Raw genomic sequence first — 20,153 nt, forward strand, 5'->3', positions numbered from 1 at the left:
ATAATTATTAAAACTAAACTGTGAAAGTACATTACCCTTCAATCTGTGCCAATTTGTTGTCCATGATATAGGCCAAAGCAGCTGCAAGATCTTTCTTTAAATGGCCAACCTGATTTCCATTCACATTGTTTACTTTAATTGCGTTCTTATCATAGGGGTTATTAGGCTCTCGTTGTAATGCAACCATTTCATTATTATTAACCTAATAAAATAATAAACAGATAATGTAAATAATAAACATACAATAATAGCTTTCTTCATTAAACTCTATCTGGGCTTTCCATTAATTTTTTAATGCTTACTTAGTAACACCATACAGGAAATGTATATTTTCTTAGACTTATATTTGCGTAGTGATATAATAAATATATTTTATCATGATTTCTCACAATATTTTTAACTTACAATCACTGGGAAGTTAATAAACCCTTGGTATCTGAAAGATACAATCAAAACTAAATAAAAGATTCACACTAAAATTTTCAATATCATGACTTCAGAAAACAGGTAATATTTATTGAGTGCTTATTATATGCTATTATTCTAACTACATTACATAGATTTGACTTTTTAAATCCGCACAACTCTATTGGTAGGTACTATTATTACCCCCATTTTACTGATGAAGACACTAGACCACAGAAAAGTTAAGAAACTTGCCCAAGGTCATAAAGCTAGTAAGTAGCAGAGCTAGAATTTAAATCTAGGCAGTCTGGTTCCTAAGTCCGATTTCTCCAGACTCTAAAAGAAGAAAAAGATGTAAGTTAGAATGGACTGGATGAGAAAATATATCCAGCCTTCCACTCATGCCATTTTGATTCTGATTAAAATTTGCCTTTGGGCAACATCACTGAAAACAGAAAAGGACTTCTGAAAATTCCATCTTCCATAATGGCAATACAAAAAAAAAAATGGCAGAAATTGTCAGAATCAACCTTTCCAGACATCTGGAAACTAACCAAAGGACTGCAGAAACCTGGAAGGTGTTAATTCAAGAAAAACAGCTCAAAGTAGTACCCTAGTGCCATCTCCAGCTCCCAAACTGCATGATAGCCTTTAAAAGTAACCTGTTAAAATTCTTGGTGCAGTCTAGTAGTCACCAGAGGGAAGAGAATGGAATAATAATAATCTTTCAAAGATTCACAACTCTATTGGTAGGTACTACAAAGAATTGTCATTATTTGACCTGTATGATGGTTCTCCAGAAGATTCCCACTTGCAAAAGGATTTCTATTTGATCTCTGAGCTCATAAAAAACCTTCTCCCTTGGGTGTTTGTCAGAAACAATTTTATAGGGAGTGGGTAATAGCTAGAACAAACAATACAATAACCGAAAGGATTAAAAGAAAGGCTGGGCACTACTAAGAATGTCCATCTGAACTCTGAAAAGTTCCAATGCACTTCTGGGGATGCAGAAGGCCATATGCAAGCAGATGGCTGTACGTATGCCTGGGATGTGCATACAATCAGGAAAAGACCTAAGAAGACTCTAAGCTCTCACCTCTGGCTAAACTTGAGGGCTCTGATTAAGCAGGACATGAAGGTTAAGGAAGAGTTGTCAACTGAAGAAGTGCCCCATTTGGGCATACAGATCCCCTGAGTAAAGACCGATAGAGTTTCGGTTCTGGTATACCAGAGGCTGACCATGAAGCTAATCAAGTATAGACATCAGTAGATTTTACAGGGTTAATTCAGAAAACTCACTAAATAAGCAACAAATACTAAAATCAGCAACAACAACCAACCCTGGAGAGAGAGAAGACTCTAATTTTTACAGTTGTCACATTATTTAAAAAGTCTACTTTTCAACAACAACAAAAAAGAGACACGTGAAGAAATGAGAAGGTATGATATGGTTCACTCACAGGAAAGCTATCAACTGTCCCCAGATGCTTTACCTACTAGGAAAAAATTTAAATTTTAAGTATGTTCAAAAACCTAAAGCAAACCACATCTAAAAAACTAAAGGAAAGCACAAAAATTATGTCTTACCACACACAAAGTCTGCTGTCAAGAAGTACAATAAAGTAAAAAAAAAAAAAAATCACTAGAGAGGCTCAAGAGCAGATATGTAGAGATAGAATAATCAATGAAGTTGAAAATGAGTCTGAGAACAATTTTAGAGTCTGAGGAATAGAAAGAAAAAAAATAAAGAAACATGAACAGGCCTATGGAACAACAGCAGCCATATCTAACATATACATCAGTCTCAATTGCTGAAAACTCCCCAAATTTGATGAAAAACATTAATCTGCCTATCTTAGAAACTCAACAAACTCTAAATAAACTAAACTTAAAGATATCTAAACCCAGACACATTATAATCGAGCTGTAGAAAAAAAAACTTGAAAGCAGCAAGAGGAGCAATTCATTATTTATTGGAGGATCCTCAAGAAGATTAACATCTGATTTCTCATTAGAAAGCAGAGGCCAGAAGATAGTGGAATAACTTTTCAAAGTGCTTCAAAAAAACTAAAGCCAAGAATTCTATATCTGATAAAACTATTCTTCAAAAGTATAGGAGAAATTAAGACATTCTAGTTAAACAAAAACTGAGAAATCACCACCAATAGACCTGTCCTACAAGAAATACTAAAGAAAGACGTACAGGCTGAAATCAGAGGACTAGACAATAATTTGAATCTACACAAAGAAATAAAGACTACAGGTAAAGGTAATTAGGTAAATACAAACAATTTTTTTTGGTTGTTTAACTTTTTTCTCCTACCTGATTTTACAGTGCATGAAAGTTATATATCTGTGTTGATGAGCATAAATTGTACATAAAAATCTAATTTGTATGTTAACAACAAAGGGATGGAAGAGGGAAATGGAGCTATCTACAAGCAAAATTTTTGTATACTATTGAAATTAAGTTGGCATGAATCCAAACTAGATTCTTATGAATTAAGATATTAATTGTAAAAAAAAAGATATTAATTGTAAATCCCCAGAGCAACTCAAAATATATAGAATAAGAAACGAGGAAATTAAAATGATGCACTAAATATATTAACATAAAAGATGGCAATAATGAAGGCTAGACCCAAGGGCCATGTATTGCATAGATCCATTCATATGCAATGTGTAGAGTAAGTATGATCCACAGCAACAGCAAATAAGTGAGTAGATAGCAGGGACTGAGGAGAGAGTGGAATGGGGAGTGATTTCTAATGCATACAGGGTTCTTTCCAGAACTAGACAGTGGGGATGGTTGTACAACCTTGTGAATAAAAACCACTCAATTGTATGTACACTTTTAAAATGGTGAATTTTATGGCAGTGAATTATCACTTTTTTAATTGCCTGATAACGACAAAGGAATGCTGCTTCAAACCACGACCAGCATCCATCTACTGATTCTCAAGAGACAATAGTCTGAACAATTAGAAATTCAGACAGATATTCTTCTCTAGCCCTCTGTTCTCTCCCAGCCCAAATCTGTCAATGCCTATAAGTACGATTTTTTAAACCAGATTATGCAAATCCCAGGAAATATACAACCCCTCAAAAGGCAAAAAAAAAAAAAAAAAAAACCTGGTATTTGTTGAACATTTCATCTTAAGCAAGAAAATTAGATAATTTTCCTTTACTGTAATAAATTATCATTTATTAAAATTAGATAACTGTCACTACTGATAGCTAATTACTATAAATAGTAGATAGAGTAGAAAGTAATTAATGATAGTGGAATTTAAAATAGAATATAGGCGAAAATGCTGGAGACCATAAAAGACAAAGAAAACAAGGTCCAAGCATCAAGACAAAAAAGGACAGATTTTTAAAAAAATTAAAACAAAGAAAGAATTACAATTAATTATAACTGTATTTTTAGAAGAAGAAAGAAATAATCTACTTTATTATAAAATACTGTGCCAAGAAATAAAAAATTTAACCATAAGCTTATCAAAAACACATTAAAAACTTAAAAATTAGGAACGCCTGGGTGGCTCAGCAGTTGAGCATCAGCCTTTGGCTCAGGGCATGATCCCAGGATCTGGGATCGAGTCCCACATCGGGCTCTCTGCATGGAGCCTGCTTCTCCCTCTGCCTGTGTCTCTGCCTCTCTGTGTGTGTCTCTCATGAATTAAAAAAAAAAAAAAAAAAACCTTAAAAATTAGCAATGCCTGGGGCACCTGGATGGCTCAAGTCAGCTTGAGTCATGATCCCAGGGTCCTGAGACCAAGCCCCATATGGGGCTCCCTGCACCATGGGGAGTCTGCTTCTCCCTCTTCCTACCCCTCCCCCTGCTTGTGCTTTCTTTCTCAGTCAAACAGAAAAAAAAGTGTGCAAAGATAAATACTTCAATTTTTCTTATACCTTCATAATAGTGATCAACCCCAAAATGTTCATCAGTATGGGAACTAAAAGTACAATATAGATTTGTATGGACATGAAAAAATATTCCTAATAATTTACTAGGAGAAAGAAAGGGTGGTCACTATTAACAGATATAACATGATCTCATTTTTTTAATACATAATATGACTTCAATTTACATGCATATGTTCATAGCGTAAAGTGTGAAAAAATAAAATGACTAAGGGTGAAAGGTGGTAAACTGCAGGGAAATTTAATGTTTTTTCTTTTAGCCATTTAAAAATAATGAATATGTATTACTTATAAAATAAATAACACATATTTTGAAATATAAGAAAATTAAGCAGTGATTACTTTTAACCAGTTCACTATATTTTTATTATTAGCTTACCAGTGTCATAGAAATTATTCTAAGCTCAACAAATAGTAATGTTCTAAGATCAGACACCATGATTTAGTATTTCACACTGGTGTAAAATAATTTATAAAACAATCTAAGTTTTGAAGAAATAGCACAAATCAGAAATAGGAAAGCTCAGAGATAGAGAACTAAAGAAGAAATGGATATGAGATAAGAACTGACAGATTTCAGGAAAAAATTAGAAATGAGAAACTATTTCAGAATTAAAAACTAAAGTAGAAAGAACACAAGAGTGCACAGGCCTTGTGGAAAACACGGTAAAGGAAATAAATGATGAAAAATTAAAAGTGAAAAAATATGATAAAAAGGATTTTAGACAAAGTAATAGGCATATACACAGGCATATATTTATGCAGAGAAGATCTAATACCATTGATGGTAGAATGAAGTCCCTGAAAAATAAAACAAGCATTCAAAACCATTAACAAAAAAATTTTATGCTATAGATGAAAACGAAGTTACAGGGCAATCATAAGACATACACTAATAAACTACTAGACTTTCAAGATAAGAAAAACTACCCTTTAGTTAGCAAAAATTTAGTTGGCAAAAATTCCCAATTCACTTATACAGGAGGAAAATCATATTGTCATCAGAATTTTCCCCAATATTTTATACAACACCTAAATATCATGAAGAGAAAATATGGGTCAAGGACTTTATATTCAGGTCAACTGTCCTTTAATATAAATATCACAATTAGAAGCATGAAGAAACTCAGGAAATCTTGTTCTTTCCTAAAAAATCTCCTAGACAAATACAAAATAATATTAAGAAAATATAGAAAAAAAAAAAAGAAAATATAGGAGGGGTGCCTGGGTGGGGTGGCTCAGTCAGTTAAGTGTTCAACTCTTGATATAGGCTCAGGTCATGATCTCAGGGTCCTGAGATACAGATCCTTGTTTAGGCTCCACAGTGGAGCCTTCTTAAGATTCTCTCTTCCTCTCCTTCTGCCCCTCCCCCCTCATGCTCTGGTTTGCTCTCAAAAAAAAAAAAAAAAAAAAAAATCATAAAAACACTTTTTTTTAAGGTGACTTTTTTTTAAAGATTTTATTTATTTATTTATTCATGAAAGACACTGAGAAAGAGAGAGGCAGAGACACAGACAGAGGGAGAAGCAGGCTCCATGCAGGGAGCCTAATGTGGGACTCGATCCTGGGACTCCAGGATCATGCCCTGGGCAGAAGGCAGGTGCTAAACCACTGAGCCACCCAGGGATCCCATAAAAACACATTTTTAAACAATCAAGAAAAATGATTATGGATAGTTATTAGGTATAATAAGGAATCACTAATTTTGATGAGTATGACAAAGTCTGAATTTTTTTAGAAATACATACTGAATTTTATGGATGTAAACTAATATAGTAGAGATTCTTTTGTACTAAAGGACAAATGTATGAAAAATTTCTTAAATGCTGAATCATAGGTATATGGGAGTTTATTATATTATTCTACTTTTTTGCATGCTTAAAATATTTCCTTTTTTTTAACAATAAATTTATTTTTTATTGGTGTTCAATTTGCCAACATACAGAATAACACCCAGTATTAAAATATTTCCTAATAGGGCAGCCCGGGTGGCTCAGTGGTTTAGCACTGCCTTCGGCCCAGGGCCTGCCTGATCCTGGAGACCCGGGATCGAGTCCTGCATCAAGCTCGGAGCCTGCTTCTCCTTCTGCCTATGTCTCAGCCTCTCTCTCTCTCTGTCTCTCATTAATAGATAAATAAAATCTTAAAAAAAATAAAATATTTCATAAGTTAAAGAATAAAACTAGTGATATGTGATCCAAATAACATAGAAACATACTACATAACTGTAACAAAGACAACTTCTCATCAGATATAAAGTCATATACTGTCTCCGTTTCTCACACATACACACAATGCAAATAAAGATACAGAAAGACAGGGAGAAAAACTGGGAGACAGTCTTACTACAGAAAGGGGGAAAAAGACTAAAAAATAGACAATTCCCTTATCTGATAGGAATCAATCCTCCTCAATTAAAAATATTAAAACACAGAAATGTGCTATGGGACAGAAGAGGAAAAAGCAAAGAACATTCTATAAATGTACCCCTAGTATCTGCTTTTTGAGCCAATCATCTAACCTTATCAAGCTTCAATTCTTCAGTTATAGAAAAGGGATAATAGATGTCCTTGTCTACTTTAGAGTCATTATAGCTATCAAATGAAACCATACAGGAAAAATTGCTTTTTACATTACAAGCAGAATACACACACACACACACAAACCCACTAGTTAATAAATATTTACCTCCCACCCAGATACATTCTAATTCCTTAAAATAAGTATTAATTGTACACATCACTTTCTCATTCTTATCTTCTGGGTTAATACTATAAATATATTTCAATTGATTATCTAAGTCATACTCACTACTCCTGTGTAATAGCGTAGTCCAACTACATGGCCTCTCAAAGTTCCAAATAAAATTGAATCTAGCTCTTCATCACTTGTTAGGAAATCGTCTGGAGGTATAATATCTTGGAACTCAAAACGGGGAAAGAAAGTTGGATATGAGAGGCGTGGAAAATTTCCATGGGCTCCATATTGGACAGTCTGCAAGTACTTCCAAACAGGATCTCTATTAAAAAAAAAAAGAAGAAAGAAAGAGAAAGCATAGAAAAATGATTCAATATTTAACCAAAGATCATATTATAGTCGCAGGCCACTTGTTTTTCTCATTTTATCTCATGTTAAATTTTTAGTCGGAACTGCTGTATAAAGATTGAGTGTGGAAAAAAAAAAAAAAAGATTGAGTGTGTGGGACGCCGGGGTGGCTCAGCGGTGGAGCGTCAGCCTTTGGCCCAAGGCGTCACCCGGGGTCCCGGGATCGAGTCCCACATCGGGCTCTCTGCGTGGAGCCTGCTTCTCCCTCTTATGAATAAATAAAATCCTAAAAATAAAAAAAAAAAAAAAAAAAAAAAGATTGAGAGCGTTACTATGCGTAAAGCAGGGACTGGAGCGAGCAGGGAAGGCCGCCAGGAACCCTACCTGTTCAGCGATGCCTCTTCTACCCACCCAGTATTTCAAAACGAAAACTCCCAACAAGGGTTCAACAGATCTACTTCCTCGTGATGATCTTCTATTGAAACCGAAATATATACGAGGTGTCTGACTCTTAACCACACACCAAACGCCGGTTAAAAAAAAGAAAAAAGGAAAAAAAAAAAAAAAACCAACGAACCAGAAACAACTTGCAAATGTGGGGCTGTTATTACATGTGACGCCATTTACACGGTGACGGAGACTGCATCCAGCATCCGCTATTTCAATTATCTCCAAACAAAAAAAAATAATAATAAAAATAAATAATAATAATTCTCTCCAAACAGAACCCGTGGTTTCAGGCAGGTCGTGGGGTGGGGGTGGGGGGAGTGACCCTCCCTCCGGCCTGTCGCTCGCTCCCCTTTGCCTCAAGGGTACCCTCCTCCCTCCCCTCACGGGTAACTTTCTGCAACAGGCCCGAAAACCGCTGTGGAGAATGAAAAATAAGGGGAAGTGCGCTGAGGGGCTCCCTCCGAGTTTCCGGGCTCCCGAGGTCGCCGGGGAGCTGTTTCCCCGCGTTTTTCCCGTGCGCCGCGTACCCCGCTCCGGCCGCACCGCACACACGGCGTCTCCATGTCGGCGCAGGCACCGGGCCTGGGAGCCGCCGGGGGACGCGGCCGGGCGGGATCGGCCCTTTATTCCGCGCAACCGCCGAGAGCGCACGGGGAGCATCTAACGGGTGTTTCCTGAGTGAAGCTCAGGCAGCATCTCGGCCGAGGAGCGGCGCCCCGAGCCCCGCCCCCCCCTCCACGGCCCTCGGGCGAGAGACCCCCCCCCAGGCCCTGGCTTGCGGCCCGCCCGGGGAGCCCCCCTCGCCAGCCAGCACTGGGCATTCACTTCTCCCGCGGCGAGGGGAGCCGCCGGCAGGACGCCCACGAGCTGCGGCGGGAGCGCGGGGAAGGTCAGGTTCATCTGGGGACGCCGACAGGCCGTTACCCCCTGCGCCCCGCCCCCGCCCCCTTCACCTCTTGAACATCCAGGACATGGCGCTGAGCCGCTGACGGACCGAAGGCTTGGGCGCCCCAGCGAGCCCTCGAGCCGCCTCAGTACTCCTCCCCGCAGGCCCCACCGCCAAGGAGCACCGGGCGGATGCCGAGCGCCGGAGGAGAAGCGCTCCGGCGGGAGTGAGACGCCGCCGAGTCTAGTCAGACGTCGACGCCGTCGCCTTCTAGCAACAAGCTGAGAGACCAGCGACGCCCGCTGACTGACACTGGGATCGCCCAATCGCGAGGAGGGGCCTAAGGAGACGAACCAATCAGAGCGCGGGAGGGAGGGCAACTCCGCCCCACGCAGGGATTCAAAGGCAGTAGGGGGTCCCGGCCGCAGGGGCGGTTCCATCCGGGTTCTTCCCCGCCCCCGAGGCGGGCGCGCGGGAAAGCCACGCGGCCCCGGGAGTCGGAGAGGCGTACCCGCGGCGCCCGCGCCTCCTGCCCGATACCCAGCCTCAAGCCCTGGGAGGCGGCCCCGCTGCCCGCGCTTTGCCCCGGGCCCAAGCCTCGGCCCCAAGCCTCGGCCCCGGGCTTGAGGCGTCACCTCGGCCGACCTCTTACGTTCTCATCTGACGCGGCCCGTGCCGCCCGGGTTCCCGAGCCCCGGAGCTCCCGGGTTACTTCCCTCGGTTTCCCGCGGTGAACCTCGGGCGCTTGCCCTCGAGCCACTCGTTTTGAGCGTCGGTAGCGAAATCTGAGGGGACACGGCAGCGAATTGTGAGAACTCGAGGCTGGAATGTTGACCCCTTAGGTTAAGTAAAAATATATTGTTTTAAAATGAATTTTGACACTCCCCCCCCTTCCCCCCCCCCCCCGGAGTTGCCTCTTCATCTTCTTCTTCTTCTAAGGGAAATATGTTCATTTCCTGAGTTAGAGGACAGACCTAAAATGGGTGGCGGGGGGACTGGCTGGCGGCGACCGGTGACCCCCGGGCGTGGTGGGCGGAACCAGCTTCGCCTGCAGCACCTGGCGGCCCAGGTGGGCAGGTGAGAGGAAGTCCCTGAGCTCCACCGATGGCTCGGGAGCCTAAGGAGAGCCCGAGGAGAACCGGACTTTGGGTGCAAATAAATTCATCAGAAACGCCACTGTTGGGGGTCCCCGGGTGCCTCAGCTGTTAGGCGCCTGCCTTTGGCCCAGGGTGTGACCTAGAGACCTGGGATCGAGTCCCACGTCAGGCTCCCCGCATGGGGCCTGCTTCTCCTCCTGCCTGTGTCTCTGCTTCTCTCTTTCTCTGTGTCTCTCATGAATAAATACATAAAATCTTAAAAAAAAAAAAAGCTACCATTTTCGTCTTCCTCATCATCTTCCTTCTGTTTACTGAAATGAAATAAATCCCTGCAAATTCGATCTCTCTTTCCATTACTGGTTCATGCTCACGAGGATAGCTTAAGGCAATGAACAAATGCCTCTTGAAAAGCTGTCTTATTGACTACTCTTCATACTGTGCCGAAGGAAGTGTAAAATGGACCACTCTAGGAAGGGCAAGGGTCAATACTGACCTCTTCACAAGTACATCTACTCTTTGATCTTTGACAGTCACACAGTCACACGGGGCCCTAAGTGAGGTTCAAAGCCACCACCGGCTTCTTACACTGATGTGTGCTCATTAGACTGAAAGGTAAAATTGCAAATATGAATATACAGGTAAACCTGACTCCGTAAGATCTGTGAGTAATGACTGCCCCATTGTTAAAGAAGGCAGATTAAGGTAAAAAAAAAAAATTAGCTAAAGTCAACATTTTTGCCCATTTTGTCACTATTTAACATCTCAGATCTAGCAGTTGAACTTGAATACTCTTTCACTTAGTCATGACACAAAGAGGATGGTGAGGAAGATGAGAACCAGATAGAAATTTATAGTCTATGGCAGAGTTTGTATTTTATTTTAAATGCGGTAGACTCCTAATTGTTTAAGCAAGAAAATAACAATGTGAGTTAGGCTTTAAAAAATTCATTCTGTCAACTCTGTGGAGATTGTAGGGGAAAAGAACAGAAGTAGACTGTTTAGTTGATAACTAGGAAACAATTGTGTCCAGCTAAGAGATGCTGAAGCTGCGAGAACGAACAGGGTGTGCTGATGGATTTGGGTATGGATGCTGAGCAAGGAAAAGGAATAAAAAATTCTTCCAGGAATAAAAAATACCTCCCAGTCACAAACACACTTTCTCACCCTCCTTTATGCAAATTAATCATATCACTCTCCCGTTTGATGCTGTGAGCACGAAATCAAAGAATAGCAGGTATGGCTCTGTTCTGTGCCTCCCACTCCTATCACTTCCCAACCCAGTCTGCCTATAATGGCTTTCACTAACTACTCTAAAAATCATGAATATTTTCATACAGAATCACAAGGCCATTCTCAACGCCCAGCAAAATTAATAATAAATCAATTGTTGGTGTCTTCTAATAACTTGTAATAACATAATCATATTTTCACTATTGTCTCAAAAAAAAAACTGGTCTTTTAAAGTTTGTCAACAAAATAGAATTTTGAAGCCCTTGGCAAAGAAAATAACTTTAAGAATCTGAATTCCCAAAACTCTGGAAAAACTTTCAAGTTTAAATCATAACAAATAGGCTCAAAGAATGTATGATGTTTGTGTTTGCTTGCTTTATTCACCCATAAGGGGATAGAGACAAAGTTCAATGAAAGAGAATTTTCAGGAATTACATATGAGAGTTCCCAGAGTAAATCTCTTAAGTAGATCTCAGGGAAAGGGCCCCCCAAATGCCATCACCCTAGGCCAAGCACCACAAAGGGAGGGATAATAGCCCAATAATTTCTGGAGATCCCATTAAAAAAGGAAGCTATGCTTCATTTTCCAGAGTGTAGCCTCAAGGTTCTGTAGATCTTAAGAGATCAGAAATGTGCCAGGGCAATAAACGAGTAAAAGCTAATAAGGTGGCTCTGTTAAGGAGCTCAAGGGCAGCCTTTCAAAATCTTAATCATAGTCCCCAGTGAGCCTCCAACGCTGTGAAGGCTCAGTAGTTGGTGCCTGCTGGAGGTGAATGGAGCCCAAACAGCCTACAGGGTAAGAGAAAGGAGACTGAATCTGATGAAACCTATATTTAGTTGACTTTAAATCTTAAAATGCCTGAACTATCTGGAAGTGACTAAAGTAAGTTACCTCCCACTAGGCAAACTGAAGGTATAAGATAAATTAAGTTCAATAAAAAAAAAAAAAAATCAAAGTTTTACCTTTGCAAATGGAGTCAGTCATTGCAAAATTAACACATTCATACTATACATCCATATACACAGACCTCTTAGTGAATTTACAACTGGTATTTATGGCAGATACCTCTAACTGGTTGAATTAGGGGATTTTCATTTTCACCTTTTTTCTTACAAGCATGTAAAGTGTTCCCTGTATTGAATATGTATTGCTGTTCTGCCACAAGAAAAATAATAAAAAATATAAACTAAATTGTAGTAAAGAAATTATGAAGTTTTTCAACTTCACTTTTAATTAATGTTAGATTTACAGAAAAGTTGCAAAATTACCACAAAAAGTTCCCTCATATCTCTTACCCCATTTATTTTAACATACATAATCATAGTACAATTATCTAAGTCAAGAAATTAACAATGATACAAAACTATTTCTGAACTCTTTTTTTAATAGAGAAGACAGGAAATGATAAAAGATAAAATGTTTTGTGACTTATTTACAACAGAATTTTCTCAGACTTAATCAGGACCCCAACAGTTTCTGGGGCAGATTTCTGGGTATAACAGCTGGTAGGGCAAAGGAAGTAATATAAAAAGAATGCCAAGCCTTAAAAATATAATGAATATCAAGTGCCTGCCTTGAAGTAAACAATAAATGCTTATTGTCATTACTATTATTTTAACAGAATTATTATCTAATGAGTCCTCTAGCGCTTAACAAGAAATATAGTTGATTAAAGCTTATTTCCTGGTGCTCAGCATCTGGGTTATTCCTAAATACCAGAATAACACTGTTTCCAGAAGCCAGTCATTTTACCAGGTGTGTGGCCTTGATCACACTGAATTGTTTCCATCAAGAATCAGGAGACACTCTGATCCGAACTCCCATTCGGAGAAATCTGTGGTGTTCCAGATTACAGAGGCCTTTCCCAGGAGATAGGAGTTTCCTCCTCCTTCAGGCCTTGACTCATTAAGTTCTCTTACTTGGCAGAAGACCAGAATTGCTGAAGAATCAGGCCTGCCTCGGATCTGTCCCTTCCTTTGTGTCCTGCACAGGATCCTTTTCCTAACTTCAGGAAAGCACAGCTCTGAGCCATGGAATTATTTAGGTTTCTTGTTATGGCCGTGGTGAAGCTCTTAATTTAATGAATACTGCAAGGATTGATGAGCGTTTTTCTGTCTCCTTTATGGCTAAAGAAGAAAACTAAAACTTCAACTCTAAATACACTTTAGACATTATTGAAACATTTCTTTAATGTGGGAAACTATATTGCATTAGCAAATCAGTTCATATCATCAGTCATCATCATAATTCACCAAACCATTGCATCTTACAGCCTAACCATTGCATCTTACAGCCTATGGGATTATGCTTTGCTAACCAAGAATTAAGATTTAAGAATTATGGATTTAAGAATTAAGTCCTTTGGAAAGTTAAAAAAAAAAAAAAACCTGCAAAATGTCAAACACATTTCTCAAATTTAAAGAAAAAAAGAGTATTTGAATAGATTTTTAGAGGAATTTAATCTCCTGACCTAATAGAATTAGAAATTCAGAAGACTCAAGTTCATAAACAGATGAAATTTTAGGGTCATAATATATTAACATCCTGTTTGAATTGCTAATTTTGTAGTATTTATAAATAAAATTTCCATTTCTCAAATACTTTTAGATAACGTGTTGGGGTCAAAAAAGAATAAAGTCTGATGCACCCCCAGGTGAACATTAAAGCATTGATGACCTAGGTTAGCACACTGAAGTCAACACAGATGGCAGTTAATATTCAGAAAATTGAACTTATCAATAAGCATCAATAGTTGTCTACATAAATTTTTGAAAAAGATAATTAAAAGGACCATACACACATTTTAACCCATAACATGAATATAGAATTTTTAAAAGGAAGAGAAACAAAGCTAGCCTGGTGTTCTAAAGTATGCTTTTTCAAGATACTTTTGGTAAGAGATAAATCACTAAAACCTTGTTTAAAATTATTTACTTAAAAGAAATTTTTTAAATTTGTTTTTTAAAATATATTTTATTTAAATTCAATTTGCCAACATAGAGTACAATACCCAGTGCTCTTCTCATCATGTGCCTTCCTTAATGCCCGTCACCCAGTTACCCCATCCTACCACCTCCCCTTCTGCAACCCTTTGTTTCCCAGAGTCCAGAGTCTCATGATTTGTCTTCCTCTCTAATTTTTCCCCATTCAGTTTCCCTCCTAAGAGAATATTTGAATTTTGGAAAGAAGGGGCAAACTCACACATATACTAAAAAAAATTTTTTTTGACTGTTGTAAATTGTCTATTAGCAAGAATTTTGCAAACATTACTTATATTAGCAGTAACATGGAGCTGGAGAGTACTGCGTCTTCTCCAAGCTGCTTGGTGTGGAACTTAACGACCTTTTCCAGGGCCAAGCCTCTTGGGGCCTGTAGATTTCAGTTCTCAAATCTTCCTGTGCTTATGGGCTGGTTTGGTGATCCACTGGGTATCAGGATTTTTTTCTGATAGCCTTGTGTAATGGATCAATGAGGATAACCTCAAAGAATTTGTATGTGGAATCTTCACTAACCCAGTAAGAATTCAGGACTTTCAGAGGCCCACAGTAGAATCCAGCTCCCTCCTAGGCAAGACTGAAGGCTTGGGGTCAACTTTAGCTGGTTAACACCATGATGAACAATCTTGCCATATATAACACCCTTAGGAATTGGGCATTTGCAGTTGCCGCAGTGCACATGAATCTGATATATGACATAAATTTGCCTGGCCTTCTAACCCAATCTGTGCACTTTATCAGGCTAGATTGGGCAGGGTATCCTGGGGAGCAGACAGGCCAGCAGTGTACTCTGAGAATAAACCCCATTACATCAGACTGCTTCTTCCTCCACAGCCCCAGGACGTACTTGTAAGCACCCTCTTTGGCTGACCTTTGAGCTAAATGGCTGCTACCAGATTGGAAAGAGGCTTTCTCCCAAAATCCCTTTTGGGTTCCTCTTAATTTTTTTTTTTTTGTTTTGTTTTTTTTAACTAAGTACTAAGTAGAATAGTTCTCAAGCTTTTCCCAAGAATCCTTTTGTTATTGAAAGATTGCCTAAAACCTTATTCAGGTTTTTAATCAAGGGATTCCCAAGAATCCCTTTGTTATTGAAAGAATGGCTTAAACTTTATTCAGGTTTTTAATCAAGAGTTTATAATTAGCTTTTAACAAACTTGAAATTATATATTTTGAGTAAAAATAATTTTTAAAAGCTTTTTCAAATCTACACTTTTTTATTTGAGGAGATATATTTACACTTTTTTTTTAATATCAAAAATAGGTGGATAATTTGCCAGCAGTTCCTGGCCTCAGGCTGGGAATTACAGAGATTTATGCGTTAGACATTTGTATATACACATATAAAAATGAATAGTACATGACTATTAAAAATAAAAGACGGTGGCGGGGGAGGGAAGGGCGCCAGAGTGGCTCAGTCACTTAACCATCTGCCTTTGTCTCAGGTCATGATCCTGGAGTCCTGGGATCTAGCCCCCCTTTAGGCTCCCTGCTTGTCTGGGAGCTTCCTTCTTCCTCTCCCTCTGCTGCTCCCCACCCCCACCCCCCACCCCCGCTTGTGCTCTCTCTCTCTCTCTCTCTTAAATAAATATATATTTAAAAAAAAAAAGGAATAAAAGACAGGGATGGCTCAAATTGGTTAAGCATCTGACTTGATCTCAGCACAGGTCTTGATCTCAGGGTCATGAGTTCAAGCCCTGCATTGGGCTCCACACTGGGTGTGCAATCTACTTAAAAAAAATAAAATAAAATAAAAGATAATATATGGTCTCTAAATAAACGCAAAAAATACTGCATGTCTTGCATGAGTTTATAAAGCAACAAAGTACACAAAATGAGATACAAATCACTAAACTACAAGGGAGATTAACAAAGTGGATAATAGTGATAAAAAATACTGGGAACTAGGAAAGGGTGTTCATAGGCTTCATGAACTAGGAAGAAGCTAAGCTAGAGAAAAATAACAAAAATGGTAATTTTTAAAAAAGATTTATTTTAATGAGAGCACATGCACAAGAGTAAGGGTGGGGGGAGGAGCAGAGGGAGAGAGAGAGAATCCTCAGGCCAACCACTGAGCCCACAGAGCCCAACACAGGGCTCAACCCCAGGACCCTCAGATCATGACTTGAGCTAGAAGTTTAACCAACAGAGCCATCCAGGTGCCCTGGGGAATGACAATCTCAATGAGTGTGTTGCAGAGGAGTCTTTATAGCTGGAGAAAAAAAACCTACCAAGTCAGAGAAGCAGCCCATTTAAAATATGATGAAGTGCTTGTTTTGGGTAAAAGAATGTCTAATGAGGGGATCCCTGGGTGGCTCAGTGGTTTAGCGCCACCTTCAGCCCAGGGCATGATCCTGGAGACCCGGGATGGAGTCCCACATCGGGCTCCCTGCATGGAGCCTGCTTCTCCCTCTGCTGTGTCTCTGCCTCTCTCTCTCTCTCTCTCTCTCTCTCTCTGTGTCTCTCATGAATAAATAAATAAAATCTTAAAAAAAAAAAGAATGTCTAATGAGATTGTATAAAACAGAGAAATGAAAATCTTATCCAAGTAAATCCCAAAAGAATGCAGTTCTGTATTTCTCAATACCAATTTAACATAGAATTTGAGGTGGACTACCAAAATACTAAGGTAGTAAATATCTTCCTAAACACTAAGATTTGACATGGTTTTTGTTGGTGTTAATTAGTCAAGAGATTGTCCTGCTATCCACCACCCACCTCAGGAGTTTCTTGCCATCAATGCCACACTTTGCAAGAATCTTCCTTAGTGGATGTTGTCTCTGCCCAAAACAAACTACAGATCTTCCTTAACTTATTATGGAATTATGTCCTGATAAACTCATCCTACGTTGAAAGTATCTTAAATTGAAAATGCATTTAATACACTTAATCTGGAATGCCTGGGTGGCTCAGCGGTTGAGTGTCTGCCTTTGGCTCAGGGCATTGCTCCCGGAGTCCCAGGGATGGAGCCTGCTTCTCCCTCTGCCTGTGTCTCTGCTTCTCTCTCTGTGTCTCTTATGAATGAATAAATAAAATCTTAAAAATAAAATACACTTAATCCACAGAATGTCATCACTTAGCCTAGTCTACCTTAAACATGCTCAGATTTGTTAACCTACAGGGGGACAGGATCATCTAACACAAAGCCTATTTTACCCTGAAGTGTGGATCATCTCGTGTAACTTATTGAATACTGTACTGAAAGTGAAAAACACAATGGTTGTAAATTTATCAGTTGATTATCGTTGTGGCCTCCTGGCTGATTGGGAGCTGCAGCTCACTGCCACTCTGCTGCTGCCCAGTATCATGAAAGAGTATCATACTGCCTATCAGTAGCCCAGAAAAAGATCCAAATCCAAAATTTGAGAGCAGTTTCTACTGAATGTATACTGCTTTTGCACCACAGTAAAGAGAAAAAATTAAGTCAAACTATTGTTAAGTCAGGGATTGTCTGTAAAATGAAAACAATAGAAAGCAAAACAAACACAAATCCAAAACAAAACTAAGAGACCAGGAGATCCCTGGGTGGCTCAGTGGTTTGGCTCCTGCCTTCGGCCCAGGAGTCCTGGAATCGAGTCCCGTGTCAGGCTCCCTGCATGGAGCCTTCTTCTCCCTCTGCCCATGTCTCTGCCTCTGTGTGTGTGTGTGTGTGTGTGTCATGAATAAGTAAATAAATAAAATCTTTCAAAAAACAAAACTAAGAGACCATCACAGGTCTCTTTAACCCTTCATAATTGATCTGTACCCCAAAAGATTTATTCTTACCCCATCCACATTAAACACTACCCCCCTAAAAAAAACCACTACCCAAACAGTAAAAGCCCACATCAACCTAAAAATCCTACCGTACTATTAGTGTAAAACCAGATGTTGTTATCCATTTCCTCCTTCAACATATTTATAAAATATTCTCTTTTTTTAAAAGATTTTATTTATTTATCCCCCCAGACCAGGGATCATTCCCTGAGCCAAAGGCAGACGCTCAACCGCTGAGCCACCCAGGCATCACTATAAAATATTCTTATTTATAGAGCTAGGGAATCATTACAAATATTATTGCTTTAGATTTCTATCCTTGAGATAGTTCAAAGTCCCAAAAGAAGCACAATAAATAACATATCGTTCTTCATTATTGAAGATTAATTATCCCAAAGGCTTGTAGTCTAAATGCTCATTTCCTGATTCCAAGATTAGTGTCATGTTCTCCCTCATATCATACAACTTAAGCTAACAACTTAAGCTAGCAACAACTTAAGCTAACATACACCAAAACAATAAAAGTCACACAAAAATAAATGGTAAAAAAAAAAAAGTGCACAAAACAGCTATAGGTGGCATCACACTAACAGCCTAAACTTGGGTAAAAACACAAAAGTTTACTTGTTTTACTAAAACTGGGCATTTTAGGAAGTACTTGAGAAATTAAGTTTATTTTAAAAAGTAAAAATTTCAGGTGGGAGCAGAAAACTAAAACCACGTTATACTTGTTTTTTTGTTTTGTTTTGTTTAAGATTTCCTTTATTTATTTGAGAGAGAGAGAGACAGAGACAGAGAGAGCAAAAGAGTACAGGTAGGGAGGAGAGGGAGAAGGCGCTCCAGGGAGCAGGAAGCCCAGTGAGGGAGGGTCCTGGGGTCATAACCTGAGCCCAAGGCTGATGCTTAACCGACTGAGCCACCCAGGCTCCCCAGTCACCTGGGACTCTACTGGAAGCCTTGGCCCTGACCATACCTCTCGGCCAGCTCCTCCTGGGACTCAGTCCCTCGCGTTTCAGCTCCAACTTTAGTCGCTCTGGGAAACCTTTCTCCCCTACTCGCTTCTTTCTGCTCCACGGCAATGAAAACACCTGCCCTTCTACTCCTGCCACTCGTCAGTTTGCTTGTTAGCCCCTTCCAGATTGAGAGCTCCGCGATGAATAAATCCTACCCAGTAGAAAGGTGAGCTAGAAGCTCGATGAAGAAGCAGAGGCACGTGCGGCAGCCGCACCTGCCCGCCTTCGAGCTGCTCCAATCTAAGCCCCAGGTGCCACCTGCACGTGCCAACCTCGCGCGAGAACAAGCGCCGGGCTCCGGGGCGCGAGGCGCATGCGGAGTTGGGCCTGCGCGGTTGGAGACCCCCTCAAAAAACTACGAATCCCAGAATCCTCCTGGAAATGCATCCTCGTTATCCAGGGCTCAAGGTCCTGGAGACCTCCTGCAAGGTTTCCGTCAGTGCTGGAAGCTTTGCTTGCATCAGAATGCAAAAGGCGAGATTAACCGGCACGTTTCCTGCTGCCGCGGGAGCCTAGGCAATCCCTAGCTTCCCCGGGATGGCGTCAGCGAAGCCTCCTTGAGACTTGTCACAGTTTGTTAGGCCAGAAGTTCCAAGAAATCGAGATTTTGGAAGGAGTGGAAGGGGCGGGGAGACCGCTGCGCCGGAGCCCGTGTTGTATCGAGCAACTGCAGGTGGCTGAGGCCCCCATGGGTCTTATCCCGTCACGCTGGCCAGGATGGTGTCTTGGTTCCCAGAAACCCCGCGTCCTGGGAGTCACGCTGCGGTGCACCAGGCGTCTGCTGCAGAAGGCTTGCTGGGGGCAGGAGCCGCTGGCTGTTCTCAGCCTCAGTCTCCAGGGAAACTGCCTAACCGAGACCCCAGACCTCCCTCCATCCTTGCTCCTGATCCTCAGTTCCACTCCATTTCTGCTTCAGAGACTCAACTCTGTCATTCTGTGCTCAAGGATCCCCCTACCCCTTCTCTCCGCCCCCCCCCCCCCGTCCCTAAATTTTCAGCCTCTACTCTCTAACACTGATATCCTATTTTCTTTCAGACCCTACAGTCCCATATTTTTTTTGCTGATATTGTGGCATCCTTCATTGCTATCTCCTATTGAGCATATCACATCTCTAGTGCTCCATTAGGCTGAGGCTCTAGGTTAGCCAAGGGCTTTCGGATGCGTGCCTAGAGAGAACAATTCTGTACTTGGGCTTCAGTTTCCCCACTTGATATATGAAGCCCCTTGGATTCAGAACAGAGAGAAGAGGCATATTAAGATGAATCATCTCTGGGGTGCCTGGGTGGCTCCGTCGGCTAAGCGTCTGCTTTTGGCTCAGGTCATTATCTTAGGGTTCTGGGATCCAGCTCT

At 40.5% G+C, this 20,153-nt stretch overlaps 1 protein-coding gene and 1 pseudogene across 6 annotated transcripts in view; both read right to left on the reverse strand.

The window, feature by feature from the left end:
* Positions 1-9,000, reverse strand: part of HLTF (helicase like transcription factor) — a 49,687-nt gene extending 40,687 nt beyond the window's left edge. For all 6 annotated transcript variants that reach the window (XM_038571167.1, XM_038571165.1, XM_038571166.1 and 3 more), the window contains exons 1-3: positions 8,781-9,000; positions 7,144-7,351; positions 36-202 (exon numbers count right to left, since the gene is read on the reverse strand). In XM_038571167.1, the coding sequence (XP_038427095.1) occupies positions 36-202; positions 7,144-7,351; positions 8,781-8,800 (395 nt within the window). In that variant the 5' untranslated portion in view covers positions 8,801-9,000. The remainder of the gene's footprint in view (positions 1-35; positions 203-7,143; positions 7,352-8,780) is intronic.
* A 5,236-nt stretch (positions 9,001-14,236) lies between these two features.
* On the reverse strand, positions 14,237-17,207 carry LOC100683054 (annotated as a pseudogene).
* Positions 17,208-20,153: the final 2,946 nt, after the last annotated feature.

Source organism: Canis lupus, chromosome 23, assembly GCF_011100685.1.
Source record: "Canis lupus familiaris isolate Mischka breed German Shepherd chromosome 23, alternate assembly UU_Cfam_GSD_1.0, whole genome shotgun sequence".
Lineage (NCBI taxonomy): Eukaryota > Metazoa > Chordata > Mammalia > Carnivora > Canidae > Canis > Canis lupus.